Raw genomic sequence first — 19,054 nt, 5'->3', positions numbered from 1 at the left:
CCCCTGCTCCACACCTTACTTGTTTCGCGGCAGGCTGCAGTACAAGTTCCCCGCTTCTCCGGGGATGAGGGCTGTTCCTTCGCCCCAGACCTTACCAGGAGACGGAGACGCTGAGGAGCCCAGAGACGCGTTTCCTCTCGGGAATCCCTCGCTCCTTCCTGACTCAGGCCTCAGCTGCGCAGGCGCGGGGAATCAGTGTCTCGGCTGGCGCCGGTTCCCTCACACGGAGTGTAACACACCTCCGCCCTTGCACGGAGAATTAGTGTCTCGCCGCTTTCCTGCCCGCCTCACCTTCAGTTACACCGCGGGGCTTAAGCAGCTAACAGCGCCACTCTCCGCAGTCTGATCACCTCAACGCCCCCTCGCGCCTCCAGCTCAGAGACACCTCAGCAGCGCGAGATGTCAGAACACACCGGGAACAATTCTTCCAATCCGAGTAGGCTGGGACTTCAAAAGGAAGGCGGGGAACCAGTTACTAATCTGAAGGGGGGTGAAGGAGGGTGTGAGACACGGCTCAAAACGGGAAGGTGGCCAAAGTTCACGATTGCCTGGCTGTCCCAATTTAATGACAGACCGACGAAAGGGTTTGGTCAGGAGCACGAGGGGGAACGTCTTCTGAAAGATGCTGTCAATCCAATAGACCAACTAACTTCTTCTAGCGTGTCCTCCTCCTCACACCACTGCCTCTCTCCTCTCACACTCTAGACTACACAAAATGGCTCCCTGACCCCTGGCCTTTTATAGCCAAGCCACTCGGGGTCCAGTAGGGTCCAGAAAGTTCTGGAAGGCCTAATGCTAATCTATGGGCCAGTCTAGGAGGTGGCAGTTAGGACAGTTGGTAGCCACCATTTTGTGACTCCAGCTATTTCCCTGTCAGAAAAGGCCTCTAGGTCTGAGGTGAAAAACTATGAGGGGGGGGAAAAGAGCACCTATCCCCTTGACCAACACCTAGGAAAAGCTAGTGGACACAAAAATTAATAAAGATATGAGGGGCAAAAAGGGGACAAAATAAATAATAAATTGGAGGGACTACGCAGAAAGCCAGACAGGTCTAACACGCGTCCCCCCAGCTGAAAGTGGGGAGAACTACCCAACCCCTTGGGAGTCCTCATCACTAAGGCGGAAATACCTGGAGAGACCGTCTGCATTGGCGTGGTCCACTCCAGGCCGATGTTCCACCCGGAAGTCCATTCCCTGTAGGGAGATGGACCATCTCAACAGCTTGGGATTTTCCCCCTTCATTTGCATCAGCCAACGAAGGGGTCGGTGGTCAGTCTGAACCAGGAAGTGCGAGCCAAAGAGGTATGGCCGCAGCTTCTTCAGAGCCCACACCACCGCAAAAGCTTCCCTCTCAATTGCACTCCACTTCTGTTCCCGGGGAAGTAGTCTTCTGGATAAGAAGACTACAGGCTGATCCAGGCCCTCTTCATTTAGTTGCGATAACACTGCCCCAATGCCATGTTCTGATGCATCTGTCTGGACAATGAACTCCTTGGAGAAGTCTGGGGCCCTCAGGACCGGTGCTGCACACATTGCCTGCTTTAGTTTCTCGAAAGCTTGCTGACAAGCTCCCGTCCAAACTACCCGTCGAGGTTGTTTCTTAGAGGTGAGCTCTGTGAGAGGCGCTACAATAGTGCCATACCCCTTCACAAAGCGACGGTAGTAACCTGTGAGTCCCAGGAAAGCTCGGACCTCAGTCTGTGTCTTGGGGGGTTCCCAGGCCATGATTGCCTCAATCTTCGCCTGCAGGGGCTGCACTGTCCCCCGACCCACCAAGTGTCCAAGGTACACAACCGACCCCTGCCCAATCTGGCATTTGCTGGCCTTGATTGTCAATCCAGCTTGTTTCAGGGTCTGGAGAACTGCTTGCAAATGTTGCAAATGGTCCTCCCAACTGCTACTGAAGACAGCAATGTCATCCAGGTAAGCAGCAGAGAAACTCTCCATTCCAGAGAGGACCTGGTTCACCAGCCGCTGAAATGTGGCGGGGGCATTTTTGAGCCCAAAGGGCATCACGCAAAATTGGAAGTGTCCCTCAGGCGTGGAGAAGGCTGACCTTTCCTTTGCTCCATCTGTCAAGGAGATCTGCCAGTACCCTGAAGTGAGGTCAAAGGTACTTAGGTATTGGGCAGCTCCTAGCCGGTCAATTAATTCATCCGCCCTAGGGATCGGATGAACATCAGTCTTTGTAACTGAGTTCAGTCCCCGGTAATCCACACAGAACCTCAGTTCTGGTGTGGTGCCTGGTGGCGCGGCTTTTGGCACGAGCACCACCGGACTGGACCAAGGACTGTTGGAAGGTTCGATAACTCCCAGCTCTAGCATCTTGGCAACCTCTCCATGGATGCTAGCCTTCACCTTGTCGGATAGCCGGTAGGTCTTCGACTTCACTGGTGGGCTGTCTCCTGTGTCCACATCATGGGTACACAGGTGAGTCCTTCCCGGGACAAGGGAGAACAACGTAGAGTACTGCTCCAGTATCTGGCGGCAGTCCTCCCGCTGCTCAGGATTTAGAGTGGGAGAGAGAATCACTCCCTCCACTGACCCATCCTTCTCTTGAGACGAGAACAAGTCTGGGAGAGGTTCGCTTTCCGCTTCCTCTTCCCCATCAGTCACCATCATCAACATGACCTCGGGCCTCTCATGGTGGGGCTTGAGTCGGTTGGCATGCAGCACCCGTAGGGGCTGTCGAGTGGTCTTAAGGTCCACCAGGTATGTGGCCTTACCCTTCTTCTCCAACACTTCAAATGGGTATGTCCAGCGATCCTGGAGGGCACTAAGCTCTCCAGCTTCCATCACCCACACTTTCTGGCCAGGCTCCAATTCCACCTGGTGAGCATTGTGGTCATACCACTCTTTCATAACTGCCTGGCTGGCCTCCAAGTTGTCAGAAGCCTGCTTCCACAACTTCGCCATTTGGCTCCTGAAGGCCAGCATATAGCTCACCACATCCTGGGGGGGTTTCCTGGGAGACTTCTCCCAACCATCCTTCACCAGGCTGAGAGGACCGCGTACAGGGTGCCCATACAGAAGTTCAAAGGGGCTGAAGCCCACTCCCTTCTGTGGCACTTCCCTGTAAGAGAAGAGCAAACAGGGTAGGAGGACGTCCCATTTCCTCCGCAGGCTTTCGGGCAGACTTCTGATCATGCCCTTCTAGGTTTTGTTAAACCTCTCAACCAGTCCATTTGACTGGGGGTGATAAGGAGTGGTGAACCGGTAGGTCACTCCACACTCCTTCCACATTGCCCGCATATAAGCTGACATGAAGTTGGTCCCCCTGTCAGACACAACTTCCTTGGGGAATCCCACTCGGGTAAAGATCCCCATTAGGGCTCTAGCCACCACAGGTGCAGTGACTGTCCTCAGAGGAATTGCCTCTGGGTACCGTGTGGCATGATCCACCAGAACCAGGATGAACCTGTGACCAGCTGTTGTTGGTGGATCTAAAGGCCCTACAATGTCGATGCCCACCCTCTCAAAGGGTGTGCTAACGACCGGAAGTGGTTCCAGGGGAGCCTTCAGCTTCACCCCTGTTTTCCCACTGGCCTGGCAGGATACACATGTCCGACAGTAAGTGTTGGACGCCACTTTTATCTGAGGCCAGTAAAAGTGGAGGACAAGCCGAGCAAAGGTCTTGTCCTGGCCTAAGTGTCCTGCCAAGGGTATAGCGTGAGCCAATTCCAGCAGAAAGGCTCGGTATTGTTGCGGGACTACCAAGGCCCTTGACGAACCAGGTAAGGGTACCTTGGGTTCACTGTAGAGGAGTCCATCCTCCCAGTAAATATGGTAGTGTCCCGTAACATCACCTGCTGCCTGGGCTTCAGCCTGTCACCTCAGTCCCTCAAGGGTAGGGCACTCCCTCTGCCCCTTACAGAATTCCTCTCTGGTAGGACCTCCATCCACATGCCCCTCAGCAGGGATGGGTAAATCCTCCAGAGAGTCTACTTCCCCCTCAACGGACTCCTGGTCCACCACCGCAGGTGGCCGATCTGTCACATGGGGTGTGGAAGCCAAAGCAGGCTCTTCCTGTCTCCGGGTCTGTCCCTCTTTGGCAGCAGGTTGGGCCATTGTTCCAGGCTCCAACCCAGGCGAACTCCCTCTCCGGGCAGTCGCAGACCGTGTGCTCGCACAGGCCCAGTCAGGTGTACCCAGCATCGCAGAGTGCGTCCGGTATTCCACCTCTCTCCAAGTGTTGTGCTCCATGTCATTCCCCAGCAGACAATCAACTGGCACGGCAGGGCTTATGGCAACTCGAAGTGAACCTGCAACCCCCTCCCACTCAAAGGGAACCTCAGCCACTGGATAGCGGCCCATTCTACCGTCAGCCATCGGGCGGGGTGGAGTACATTAGGAACCACCTGCTCTGGAGACACCAGTTGACTTCTCACCATAGTCATGCTGGCTCCTGTATCTCTCAGAGCCTCCCCTCTCTGGCCATTGATGGTAACCCATTGCCCATACTTTGTAGTATTTGGGGGCACCTGGATCTTTGGAACCATCTCCCGCTCTCCCAGGGACACTAAGGTGACACCCGCCCACTCACCCCCCTTATTTAAGGGCAACTCCTCCCCGAGCGCTACACTAGCTACTCCCGGTGGTTTTCCTCCGGTGGGAGGGGGTGGTCTCTTTGGCATCTGACATCTCCCTTATAATGTCCAACACCACCACACTCAAAACAGTGGAGAACCCTTGGCTGCTGGCTTTGGCCAGGATTAGGGTTTCTGGGCGGGTTTGCCTTAGGGGTGAAACCTGTTCCCTTCCCTTGGAAATTGTTTTGGGGACCTTTAGAGAACTCCCTCTTTTTATCTCCCCCTCCTTCTTCTGGGGGGCGCCCTGTCCGGCCTTTTGGGAATCCCCTCCAGTCCCCTTTGAGGACACCCGGGTACTTGCCCAGATGTCCGCCTCCTCTGCAAGCTTCCGGGGATTGGTCAGCTTGCTGTCCACCAGGTGTTGGCGCAGCTCGGGAAAACATTTCTCAAGGAGGTGCTCTTTCAAAAATAGATCATACAGCCCCTCATAATCCTTCACCTCACTGCCCTTGACCCAACCCTCCAAGGTTTTCTTGGCGTAATCTAAGAAATCCATCCAATTCTGGGTACTCAGTTTGTGACTTCCCCTAAATCTCTGTCTGTATTTTTCAGGGGTAAGTCCAAACTTTTTCACCAGTGCCACTTTCATTGTAGGGTAGTGGGTTTGCTCATCCTGCTCCAGAGCCAACAAGGTATCCCTGCCAGCAGGTGGTATATATTTATACAGCCCACCCCCCCAGTGAGTGTCTGAGATCCCATGAGCCCTTAAAGAAACTTCATATGCGGCTAACCATTTGGCAATGTCATCGCCTGTGGTGTAACTAGCAATAACGTCCTTGGGTAGATAGGGTCTGGGTTCCCTGGTATTTACTTTGTTTTCGCTGCCACCATCGTTTGGATTAGGAGACCTTAGTGTTAAGGCTTGAAGGTCCAGCTCCTTTATGGTTCGTTCGTGGGCCAACCTCCTGTCCTCCCTCTCCATTTCCATTCTAGCTAAATCCAATTTCATTCTCCTCTCCTCCCTCCTGTCTTCCAACTCGGCGTCAGTTAAACTCCTCACCGAGACGCTGCTGCCCTCCCTCGAAAGTGTCCTGGGACCTGTCAGCAGATTCCCCCTTCCAGCTTGGTACAGCATTGCAGTCTCAAGGACAGTGTCCCTATCACTCTCTTCTGTGTCCTGTTCCTCCACTATATGAGCTTCCACCCATGCCCTTATGCTTGTCAGTAACTCGCTTTTCTTGGCACCTTTTTTGAAGAATACCCCCTGTTGTTGACATTACTCTTTCAGTTGGGTCACAGTTTAGGACTCTAGCTCTTCAAGGTTTAATTCCATTTTTCAAATATGGGATTAAATGAGTACTCAGGAGAGAACTAAGAAGCGTGATCTGAGGATAACCTCCACCCACCACCAGGAACAAATTTGGAAAAACAAAAGTCAAATTAGGAGGGCCGCAAGGAGAAAACTCCTGGTGTAGGCCAGTGTATTGCGTTTAATTACTATTGAGTAGCTGCAACCAAGTCAGGATCCCACCGCTGGACACCAATTTGTTGGAACCTGGGATGACAGGTCACCTAGGGTAGCCTGGCCTAGGGTAGGTCACATTCACTAAAGGCACAAGTGTGAAGGTTGGAAACCACCCAGCAGTAAATCCACGCAATAACACACAAAAAGGACACTACACCATTGTTAGAAAAATACGTGCTTGTTTATAAAAATAATATTTGCTTTCTTGACTTTTAAAATCACAGCTCAGTATTGTACATTTATTCCTGTAAATATTCTTAGACTGTCAAAGTTGCTAAATCATCACCTTAAGTAGTTTTCCCATTAGAGTAACCAGCTCAATACAATTTAGTCATGAGATTACTAGATTTCTCACAAATTACCAAAACATACACATTACATAGCTTTGTCAAATTAATCGTCACAATACAGCAGTTCACAGTTAATTATAATGTGCAGCTTTTATCAGCTTTTCCCACCTACTCAGTAACGTTTTAAGTTCTTCACCGCCTAAATCCCATCCCAAACAGAGAATTAAACTTGTCAAGTGCTCTTTCTATAGACGCTGATTATCCTTATTCAGTAATGGATTTTTCATCCCCAACTGGGATCTCCTGTTTACTTCAACCAAACGTTACTCTTAGAAGTTACAAGTGGATCTGACTGTACTCTAGGCAATTTAAGACTATAAAGCCTTAGGGGATTTCCAGCTTACCCCCTGCTTCACAACAATTATGTCAGTGCTTATTTCCAGACAACATCAGGGTGTTCACCCGCACTCTCCCCTCCTCCTCTTGACTGTGTCAATGACAGATTAACCGGAGGCTATCTCCGGACCCGGAACCTCCCACAGTTACTTCCGAGTGATGGGTTGACTTGGAACTCCTTTCCAGGGCCTTAATGGTCTCCCCGGCTCCTGCCTCACTTCCTCCCCCTGCTCCACACCTTACTTGTTTCCCGGCAGGCTGCAGTACAAGTTCCCCGCTTCTCCGGGGATGAGGGCTGTTCCTTCGCCCCAGACCTCACCAGGAGACGGAGACGCTGAGGAGCCCAGAGACGAGTTTCCTCTCGGGAATCCCTCGCTCCTTCCTGACTCAGGCCTCAGCTGCGCAGGCGCGGGGAATCAGTGTCTCGGCTGGCGCCACCTCCCTCACACGGAGTGTAACACACCTCCGCCCTTGCGCGGAGAATTAGTGTCTCGCCGCTTCCCTGCCCGCCTCGCCTTCAGCTACACTGCGGGGCTTAAGCAGCTAACAGCGCCACTCTCCGCAGTCTGATCACCTCAACGCCCCCTCGCGCCTCCAGCTCAGAGACACCTCAGCAGCGCGAGATGTCAGAACACACCGGGAACAATTCTTCCAATCCGGGTAGGCTGGGACTTCAAAAGGAAGGCGGGGAACCAGTTACTAATCTGAAGGGGGGTGAGGGAGGGTGTGAGACACGGCTCAAAACGGGAAGGTGGCCAAAGTTCACGATTGCCTGGCTGTCCCAATTTAATGACAGACCGACGAAAGGGTTTGGTCAGGAGCACGAGGGGGAACGTCTTCTGAAAGATGCTGTCAATCCAATAGACCCACTAATTTCTTCTAGCGCGTCCTCCTCCTCACACCACTGCCTCTCTCCTCTCACACTTTAGACTACACAAAATGGCTCCCTGACCCCTGGCCCTTTATAGCCAAGCCACTCGGGGTCCAGTAGGGTCCAGAAAGTTCTGGAAGGCCTAATGCTAATCTATGGGCTAGTCTAGGAGGTGGCAGTTAGGACAGTTGGTAGCCACCATTTTGTGACTCCAGCTATTTCCCTGTCAGAAAAGGCCTCTAGGCCTGAGGTGAAAAACTATGAGGGGGGGGAAAGAGCACCTATCCCCTTGACCATTACCTAGGAAAAGCTAGTGGACACAAAAATTAATAAAGATATGAGGGGCAAAAAGGGGACAAAATAAATAATAAATTGGAGGGACTACGCAGAAAGCCAGACAGGTCTAACACTTACCATACTGAATATGACATAAGGATGCCCTTTATATTGAGTAAGCCTAGCAGGGGCATGTTTATTTGTAGCATGGTGTGTCTCTGCGAGCATGACATGCCTGCAAGATAATCCTTTGCTGCCCCGCCAAATGTCGCATATCAGCAGTGACACAAACACATTTTTGCACTCTGCTGCATACTAGAGAGCAGAGGAACATATCACCCATTTGAGATGCGTCAGAGTATGGGCAATTATGGTCTTATTTATTGCTCATGCTTAAGGCACCTTTTGCTCTTCCACATTGTCTAACACGCTGTCCCCTTGCAGAACATTTAAAGGGAAGCTTGAAACTTCTCTCTCTAGTCACACTTCAACCTCAGACATTCCTCTTGTAGAGTCTCGAAGCGGTACCCTTCTCCAAGCTGCCTGGTTGCTAAAGACCTCTTGTGGACTATCACAAAAATACCATGAGCCTAAAGCCTGCCCACTGCCTCCCATTTCCTTGCTTCTCATTCAATGGCTTTACTTCTTCTTGTGTTTGTCCCTCCCCTGGAGCCTTTTTCATTAAGCAGTCCATTAAGCAGGTTTCCAGCTCTCTCCCTAGTGTGCTACTCATCCATTAAATACCAATCCTCCAGTGCTCAGCGTAGCTGTCTCCCTCATGCACTACTCATTTGTGTGCTCCTTCTCCACTCACCAAAGCCCCAGAGCGCAACGTTGCGCTCTCCCTCATGTGATGCATTTTCACGTACGCCTTTTCCACCCACATTTATTTGTATTTAATCCGATCCCCTCCACATCCTCCTCTATTGATCTCCACAACCCTTACAACAAATGTTTACATTTCTTAGTGGGCCTAGTAGCTCTCATGTGCTGCTGGGCCACTACACTTGTTGAAATGAGCTTTGGTGCAATTGAAAAACTATTTGTTATTCATCATTCCAAGTCCTGTTCACCATCTTGAATCTGTAAATATAGAAATAAATCAAATGGCGGAGTCATTCAGTAAGCGCGTGTATATATGGTGATAAAAGCATGTGAATGTCATCACACATGAGCGCCTGCCAAATGATGGGGTGTCAGTAACATGACATACGCGTAATGCATGCATTACGATGAATTTCTTTTTTGTCAATGCTACATCAGGCCTCGAAAAATCTATTCACCCACTTGCTGTGGCTAGTCAGATGTTATCAGGTCGATCAATTTTAGCACCTATTCGTCCCGTTCTGGCAAGTGAACTTAAGCTGGAAAAAACAGATGCTCTGTTCTTTCAGAAAGAAAATGAGCAATAAATATGCCTTTAAATCTTGTTTTTATCTTGACACATTCACTGTATGTTCATGGACAGAGGTCAAATGCCATTTTGTCTTTTTACTAGTTGTTTCTGATCTTATCCTGGAAAATAGTGTTTACTTTTCATTCTCTTATTACAGTCCGAGGTTTTGTAATTCATAAGTGTGATGCAAACAACGATTTAAATAGGAGCAAGCCAAATCAGAAAACATTACTTAGTGGTGTGAAAGTGGCAAACATTTGCAGAAACTTGATTTCCAAACATTGTACACCATATAGTTCTATCAGAAGAACCACATCAGTGGGAAATGTGATTTATTTCAGTGGAAAACTTGCTTATTGTAATTAAGTGGGCTACCGCTTCAGGTATGTATTTAAAAGTGATTGTTTTTAAACATGATTTGAGAAACATTCCTGCTCCCGCCCTGATAACAATGAGGTTAATGTACTAGGAGGCAAGTTAGCGGTCATGTGTATCCTATATGTGGATCGATTTGTATTATATATGGAGCAAAAGTTGTCTTTTAAATTAAACAAAAGTTGTTTTTGTACAGGAGACATGCTGAACTTGCATATTTGAAGGTGCTTTCATATTTGATAAAGAAGAAAACGGTGGCTCAGTGAATTAAAACATTTGCCCGGGATCACAATTTGAAACCAGTTTCTGGGGCAGGCTCATTATAATTAGGGCTTCTGGTTTTATTGTTACATTTCCATCTGTATTTATCCATATTTCTTATGAGTTTTGTGAAAAAACGCTGAAACTGGTATATTTCCACTTTTATTTAACCAATAAAAATCCAGTCATGCTTGAATGCCTGCGAGGTGTCAGTGATATGAACACCCACAGAAGATAAATCAAAGCACTTATATGAAAATATGCACATTTTAGTATCAGCCTTGTGCAAATCTACAGCTGTTTAAGCCTCTTCACTAAAATTCCTTTTTTAACCCCCTTAACTATCAATCCACACAGTTACTGGCCTGGCAGTCATGGCAAAGGGTATTTAGAATCACTCAAAAAGCACCCAATTTCCGTTTTTATCCACATTTAAAAATAAATACAGACAAGAAAATAAATGGTTTCTGTATGTATTTATTTGTAAAAATCAGTCAAAATAGAAAACAGGGAGCCTTAATTATAATTAGGTCGAGTAGATTATTTAAGTCACTCCATCTGCAGGTCTAGTAACATTTTTATGATTTTTCGAGGCCTGTGCACAGCATACCCTTTTTGCCAATGCTATACAGAATTGCCAAGAAGCATTGGCAAAGCAAATAGGTCCCAACGGCTCGACATGTTGGATTTGCCAATATTTGCTCCTTTCGCCTCTTATTATCAAGCTGATTCTTCCCATGCCCCTCCTTTTCAAAGCCAGGACAGATTATGTGTGTGCAAAGCTGAAAACCCTGGAAGCATCCTTGTGGCTCCCAGTCCACAGCAGGGCACATACGTCGCCAATGCAATTATGTGCTGCAGTCGCTGTTATTTTTTTAAGTAAATAACTACATACTGTACCTTTTAGCAAGATCCTGGATCAAGGAGGAAGAAAAATGAGAGAATCGACAAGTTAGGGGGAGAGACATAGGGGAGATGAAGTAAAGACATAATGGAATTAAGAAAAAAAAAATCACTGGAAAGAGGTCAACATAACAAAAGAGGACCCAGATGGAAGAAAGACTTAAAAAGAGAAACTTGAGAAATGAGGAGGGAAAGAAACGTGAGTAGAGACTGGACAGATAAAGAAAATAATACATTAGTGAGAGGAGGAAGAAAGAAGGTTGGTACATGGGGGATAAGGAGAAAGAGGGTTGAGAAAGGAGGGGGAACTAGGAACAATCTGAGGATGGTAGGAAAAGGATAGAGATGTATCAGAGTAGAATGAGGGACCACAGACACCGCAGAGAGATAGATGGAAAGCGAGACGGAGAGAAGTGGTAGAGTGCATGGGAGAGCAGAATAAAAAGGGACATACATAAGAGGGGAGATGCAGAATAAGTGAGACACTGGAAAGAGGAAAATAAACTGCAAAGTATTTATTGAGGGTAAATAAGAGGCAGACAAAGCGGAGGAGCAAACTACACTGGTGTGAAAGAGTAATGAAGGAAAGGAAAAGGTGAAAATAGGTACTTGAGAGACAATGGCGAGAACGATGTATGAGATACAAAAACTGACAACAGTAACCATGTGGGAGGAAATACCAGAAGAAAACCAAGCAATGCTGAGAACAGAGGAGGAGAAAGGGGAATGCATAGAAAAGAACAAAAAAGGTTTCCAGAGCAGTGTTGAGAAAGAGAAGGCAACTTAGAGGGTGTGAAAGACAACAAAAATTAAAAAAGGTAAGAGAATACAAACTACAACTGTTAGGCAATTATATTGTAATAACCTGGGTAATTTATAACAAATTTCAAGAGAGAGGGTACCCCACTAACACCAGGGAACAGGGCACAAATGACAACAAGTCAGAGGGAAATCCCTGGAGTGAGCTCGTTTGCTAAATGTGTGTACACCATTGCATTGTACTATAGCATTTAACCAGCAAGCTACTGTATTTAGCTGTGCTATAGTATCAGACTAAGTAATAATTTCCACAGAAAAATAGAATTTGTTAACAGTCTATTTAATAGAAAATTTCATACAACAATAAAAAAAACGAAATGTTTAAAATTTCAAAGAAATGTTCTTTGAAAAGTAAAAAGACATACAATCAATATCTCATTTGTACAGTAAACGCATTTCTTTAATCTAAGAATCCAAGAAAAGCCTAGTACACACTGGATGTACATATATTTTTATCACAGTCGTGTATGGTATACTTTCCTTAAGTGTAAAGTGCTTTATAACTAGTTCTGCTGCATTTTCTGCACCTGCATTGAAAACGGTCTTCACAGGATTTGCTACTGCGTGGGTTTTGAGTTGATCCTTGCATCGCTCTGCACACTGGTACTAGGATTTTTGGCTTTGTACACGAAGGGGGAAGGAACCTAGGGATCATATGGCCATGCTGGGAAATGCAGTCTTAGCCCATTGTTCGACTTCCAGGAGGTTATAATCTTGTGTGAAACTGGAGAAGGACACACGTGACGCCTGGTCTTGGCCGCTCAGCTTCCACTCAATGCACAACTGCTTACCTGGAGGGGAAAAAAAAATATTTTTTAATGTAAAGTGATTTAATGTCATTTTACAGGACTGCCATGGCCTCCTTTTAACGTTCTACTGACTGCATTATCCATTGTCTGGGCATTGATTTTCACCCTGCATATCGCTTTGCACTACTGCTGGTGTTTTGGGCAGAAACCTGCCCTTTGTAGTCTTGTGGCCCGTTACACGCATGAGCGACCATTCTCACACCTTTCTCCTACAGCCACCCATTAGCACAGCTACAAGTTTTCTGCGATGTGGTGTCAGTGGTCTCTTCATACACACCACCAAAATACTTCACTGATATGACCGAGGTAGGAATAGCGAATACCAAATATCCGCAGGACAGAATGCTTCTATTACTTACTGGTAATTACATTACTCCGAGTCCTACTCTCGCTTCTCTCCATTACGCAATAACGGCCCCTGTGCCTCGTACATACCCCCCATACCAAATAAAAAAGACCCACCTCCACTTCACTTGTTGTACGTCCCAAGCCACCATAGACAAAGTTGACCTGACAACCGGGAGGGCGGGCCGTAATGCGGATAAGCGAGAGTATTTATTTATTTTTTATTTAGAAGTTTTCTATAGCGCTAACAAGACCCGAAGGTAGCAGAGCGCGGACTCGGAGTGATGCAATTACGTTTAAGTAATAAAAGCCTTACCTCATTCCCCTTGCTTATCTCCATTAAGTAATGAGACATACCAAGCCAAAAAAAAAAAAAAAAAAAGAACAAGCCAACTGTCCAAGCATCAACTTGGAAACACTCATAAGATACACAGTTAGGGGCAAACGAAGAGGAAAGATAGTCCAGCTCCAACACAGCGGACAGAACCAAACCCAGCCCCAAAACACAGGAAAGCAAGGAGACAGACAAGATTACGAGTAAAGGTCCCCCAGCCCACGAGCCAACATTACCGCCACAAGAAAAAAAATACCTGCAAGGCCAGAAGGCGCAACCGCCACAGACAAAGAGAAAGACAAACAGGGGACACCGGAGAGCCCACAAAACCAGATGAAAAGCCCAAGAGGGACACACTACCTGAGGGAACGGACGAAGAATCGACCACCCCTCAAAGAACCTGGAGATCAGACCCAGACTGACAATGTGACCCCATAGAGGGGACCGCAAAGCCTCAAAGGCCATCCTGGAGGACTTGCAGCACCTGAGGCAGAGAAACAGAAAATGGAACCACATGTGTACGATCACACCAAGCCCCAAATGACAGCCACTGCAGAGAATAAGACGACCAGGCAGACCTCCACAGGGCGCCAGCACAGAAGAGGTGAAAGAAGCTGAGAGAATATACAACATGAAACCACCCCGCCCAATCAGCAAGACGCCAACTCGGGAAACGCTAGAGAGGGCACTAGGAGACTATGAAATCACAGGAAGACATCACCAATAGAACCAGTCACTCCAGACCCACCACCATCTCCAACAGAGGTAACCATTCGAACAGGCCAAGCCGGAGTACCAGAACAACCGGAGGCCCACCCCACAAATCCAAACTAGAAACCCCTTAAGCTGAGGGAAGCAAACAATAGACCCACAGGCCATGTAATCAGCAGGGCATCGATCCCCAAAGCGACACCACCTTTCCCCTGGAAACAAAATTGGGGAATATCGCAATGGAGGCGCCAGAAGAAGCCATAAGAGCAACCAATAACCCAGGCAACTACAGTAGATTACCGACAGCCAGAAAGGCAAGAACTGGAAATTCAGTGACCCCACAACAAACCCCAGAACCCGCCCAAGACAGACAAACTGGCACATGTAGGAATGCAACCTGCAAAAAAGATGGCAGCCACGCAAACTCGAGGGGAAGTTGTAGCAGGAAGGATAGCAGGCGAATAAAATGAACCCCACCCCAGAGATGAGGTGCCACGAATCCAACACCAATGGAAACACCTGAGACCGTCAGTCAGTATACAGCAAACACCCCACCCTCCCAACCCCAATCAGCTGAACCAGGATGACCCGCCTTCGGATGGGAGCAGGGAGACACCCTGTAACACGAGAAAGGAAGACAGTCCATGAGACGGCCGCTCCGAACAAACCACCATACCCACTAGATGGAAAGGCAAGCACCCATGCACAAATTAACACTGCAATTTACCCTTCACAGGCCATGCGCCCTATGGACAACTCAAGCCAGGAGCTCAGCCTGGCGGACCCACATCGTGGAGAATAACCTGCTGGCAGCTCCACCTGGGCAGAAACTGCCCCAAAAGAAGGAATGGGGAATCACAGGTGGGAAAGCCCTGGGCACCCAGGCAGCCAAGCGAGAAAAAGGGTTGGGAGAGGACCATCAGGATCAGGCGTGCAATCAATCCACACCAAACAGCCCGGTAAACCACACGACCGCTCACCAAACTGTTAGGCATCCACAGTGACAACCTAAGAAAGGAAGAAGGGACAGCCATAGCTGCCTACCAGGCCTGCAACCAGAGCACACAACCCACCGGAGACCGACTGAATTAACCGACTGTGACCGTTTTGCCATCAGCCAGGAGCAACGCACCCCCCTTAGGCTGTTACTCACCGCATTCTCCGAGAGGCCCAGCACGCATAAACGAATGGCATAGAGTGAGCAGCTCCACAATGCTGCAGTGCACCCATACTGCTAGAGCGACCGTCAGAGCACCGCCCTGCAGTGCCGCAACAAGCCCAGGGATTTTCATAGTCCAAGGATTCCCCTGGAATCAGGTCCGTAAAAGAAAGTCTAAAACTGCACACAGCTCAGATAGGCTACTGACAACAGACCACCAAGAGAGGCTAAACACAGAGCCGCCGCAGGCCGAACAACTGGCAGCCGAGGAGATCCCGCCACCCTTGCAACCCAGATACGACCATCCCAGCTAGAGGAAGGCCCCGCAGACCATCGGCCGAACGCAAGCTGTGCCAACATAACCAGCACAGCGAGACCATAAGACTCCCCCCCCCCCCCCAGGTCTAATGTTGGCAGCCCGACCAACAGTCCACATCCCTAGATTAAAGAGACGAGGAGCCTCAAAACGCCCCACCAGGATACAGATAGGAACAAATTGTGCAATAGTGGAGACTGCGGCACCAGAGATCCAAGACAATGACCTTGAGCAAGGGTCAGGAGATCAGCAGAGCCACGGCAACCACCACATACGCCCCATGGCCAAAGAAAGGCACCTATAGCCGGGTAAAAGTAACAGTGACCCAACACAAAACAAAACTGCTGCACCATGTGCAGATGGAGCACCCCAAGCAGGCAATACACTGCCCAGACCAGCAGTCAAAAACTGGTGGCTAGCCCTGGCGCACCCCAGAGCCACGTAGGCCGCACAACTGAGTGCCGAGGAGACCCTAATCCTGGCATATCCTACAGCCCATCCTGGCCCTGCAGCCCTCTGTCTGGAAGAAAGCAGAGCCAAGAAGCTTTCAAGAAATAACCATGCTCTAACAATGTAACTGAACACATGAGTGTAACACTAGGAGTCTAACCCATAACTGTCGGAGCAAGAGGCGAAAACCAAAACCACTGACTAGGCCAGGGTGACTCACCCTGCTCAAACCTCCAAGCAACCAAGACTGATGAGAACCCCAGTAGAAAGAACATCAAACACAAAACTAAGAGAGAGAGAGAAAAAGAGAAAGAGACCCCCTACTGTAGAAAAGAGCACAGTCTGTTGCATGGCCACCCAGGAACACATCTCGGCAGGAGAAAGGCACAGTAGACCGCCAGCCGAACGAACACGGCACCAAGCCAAATAAAACACCTTCCAGGAGCCCTGCCACGCCCACCTGACAGGAAAAAAGCACACAAACATAAGTTCAAATAGTCCCATACAGAAACACCCTTGTATACCTACATGTATCCCAGATACCCACCCTACAAGACGTTCCTAGATCCCACCCACGGAGCAGGTCCTTGAAGACAAAGACACTCAAATGTACACACACACACACACACACACTGCTTTAGACTGTAGGGGCATGCCCTTAAGTTCCCAAGTGTCTCTTCGGATGCCGTTGCACACTGTCAGTGACCTGTGCATGCCATCAGACACCCACACGTCAATCACCCACACATTGTATCCGATCCAGCCACACCAGTGCTTTAAATGGAAAAAAATAAGTGCAGGTACTCATCAATTTAAGCAGTGAATGGAGGTGGGGCAATTGTGGGCGGGGCTAGAGGCGGAGCTTGGAGGCAGGCATTTAATGGGAGCCACATTTTCTTAGTGCCAATTGTGCTTGATAATACAGAAATATTTCTGCTATCTGTAGAGTATTTGGTTTTTCCTTCCATGTGCAAAAGGATACATTTATTATTGTGGGAATATCATACCAATGCAGATTGTCTCTGAGCCTAGGCACATATGAAACATAAAAGTGATTTGCCCAGAATCACAGGATGTTGAGCTGAAGCTGGGACTCAAACCTATTTCCATAGTTACTTATTAGGCAGCTCTGACCCTAACATTACATCCTCACAATTTTCCTATCTGGGAAAGATGCCTCACAGTCAATGCAAACATAACCCCCCCCCCCACACACACAAAGGCCTGAAAGACACTGTAAACTTTGATTGCTTTAGGTTAATTAAAACCGTTACAAAGACACTGGAGCGAAGGTGCTAACAACAGGCACACAGTAAAGCCAATTCACTAATTCTCCCCCTTTCCCAGCAAACTATAGCTTCAGGGCGCTATCCTGGACAAGCAGGGAAGAAAAGCAAAGAGACCCTTAGGCACCATCTCATCGCCCAATGCCTGCCTTCCCAAACTACTGATGCTGGGTAGTGTGTGAAATCTCCCCCACCCTCACCCCTCCTCACAGACTTGTGCTGAGAGGTGCATTCATCTTGGGTGTCACGCTGTAATTAGATTTGTGGGGTAGGGGATAGGCTCCGAGTCCCACACCTACAGTGTGATTGACTCGGCAGCGTCTGATTGGACCCTTAACTCTTATTCAGGGAGGGGCGCAGGGCATCCACAACCCTAAACGAGACCTTAATTGATGCAAATGAGCCGCTGCGGGATGCTCAGCAGCGGCTCCATTCAGAGGTGTGTACACTGCCCCTCCCTCCTTTCTACCTTCTCTTTTTTCAGCAGCAGCTGAGCAGAGCACTTTCTGCGCAGCAGCACAACCCCAATGCCATCGAGTCTCTTGCCTGACTTTCCCCTAAGAGTACCGGTACTGTCCTTGAACGAAGGAAAAGTGCCGGTACTCAAAGGGAGAAAAATAAAAAGTGCCGGTACTCCGTACCGGTGAGTACCGGCCCATTTAAAGCACTGAGCCACACTCCCCACTCGTGCCCAGACTCTCGCACACCCTCAGAACGCAGAGGACGTGAGATCTCCAGGTACAGAATCAGACACACAAACACACACACACACACAGCACAGATTGTGGGACAGTCTGCCACTGAAGTGTGTTGTCACCGCAAGTAAGCACTACAATTGGAAAGCACCAGCGCCCTCGACAATCAGGAGTCTCCAAAAACCAGAAGACACTTTTGGCGGAGGGCCAGGGATCCGAAAAGGCCCTTCAGCTGATGGTAGTTGTTGCAGCCCCGGCCGGGGTGTCTTCTTACCACAGCTCGCTTTTGTAGCCCGCCTTCGGGGCCGGGGCTCTCTTGGGCAGCAGCGCGGCGTGCACGCCGGGGATCACGCCTCCCGCGGGGATGGTGACTCTGCCCAGCACCCGGCAGAGCTCCTGGTCGAAGCGGACGGCCAGCTGCAGGTGCCGGGGGGTGATGCGGCTCTTCTTGTCGTCCCGGGCCGCGTTGCCGGCCAGCTCCAGGATCTCGGAGGTCAGGTACTCCAGGACCGCGGCCAGGTAGACCGGGGCACCGGCGCCCACCCGCTTGGCGTACCTTCCCTTGCGGAGCAGCCTGTGCACCCGGCCCACGGGGAACTGCAGCCCGGCGCGGGAGGAGCGGCTCCGGGCCTTGGCGCGGGTCTTGCCTCCTTGCCTCCCCCGGGCAGACATGGCGAACCGCACCCAACACAAACAACAATTATAAGGTCTCTCCAAGACTGCAGCCTATAAAGACTCGGGGATGGCGTTATTGGTTAATAACGGAAGACACAACTTTCCATTGGAGAGAAGGACGTTGTTATTGTCACCAATCAGAGCCCAAGCAGAGTATTAGGACGGAAACTGGAGGGATTAAGGAGACAAACAGAGCTGGCAGATTACACTAACCAGACCAACCAGATGACGTGAGCATTCCGGAAGGCTGGCGGTCACTGCCTGTCAGTGTACTGAAGATGCTGTCTGACTCATCCCGAGAGGAACTTTGGTGGATCTGCACGCACTTCCCAGCATCCACCTCGACCCTGATGCAGCAGGATGCGCTAAAAACCCTTGATAGCTTCATAGCTGCCAAGGTTTCAGATTGCCATGTGTGACATTTTCATAATTTCAGTGAAATTATGAGTGACATTTCAACAACTATGAGTGACACTTTCTCGTGTGCTAAAATCATCCAATGAAGATGAGGGAAGCTTCTAAATATCAGAAATTACAGCCATTTGAGCAAGAAGAAACTCCAAGAAGTTTTTGAAACTGCTGCAGAGCACCAGAAATGGAAGGGCACTAACCCTAGTGCCAGGGTCGGATTGG

General features: G+C 49.1%; 1 protein-coding gene across 1 annotated transcript; it reads right to left on the bottom strand.

Annotated features, from left to right (window-relative positions):
• Nucleotides 1-12,112: 12,112 nt before the first annotated feature.
• Nucleotides 12,113-18,515, bottom strand: LOC147724851 (histone H2A.J-like). Its single transcript, XM_086967077.1, has 2 exons — nucleotides 18,021-18,515; nucleotides 12,113-12,432 (listed from the first exon to the last, which is right to left on the bottom strand). The coding sequence occupies exons 1-2, from the start codon at nucleotides 18,416-18,418 to the stop codon at nucleotides 12,429-12,431; spliced, it is 402 nt and encodes a 133-aa protein (XP_086823203.1). The 5' UTR covers nucleotides 18,419-18,515; the 3' UTR covers nucleotides 12,113-12,428.
• Between the last annotated feature and the right edge of the window lie 539 nt (nucleotides 18,516-19,054).

This window comes from Lissotriton vulgaris, chromosome 4_1 (genome assembly GCF_964263255.1).
Source record: "Lissotriton vulgaris chromosome 4_1, aLisVul1.2, whole genome shotgun sequence".
NCBI lineage: Eukaryota > Metazoa > Chordata > Amphibia > Caudata > Salamandridae > Lissotriton > Lissotriton vulgaris.
This window is presented reverse-complemented; position numbering and strand designations above follow the sequence as displayed.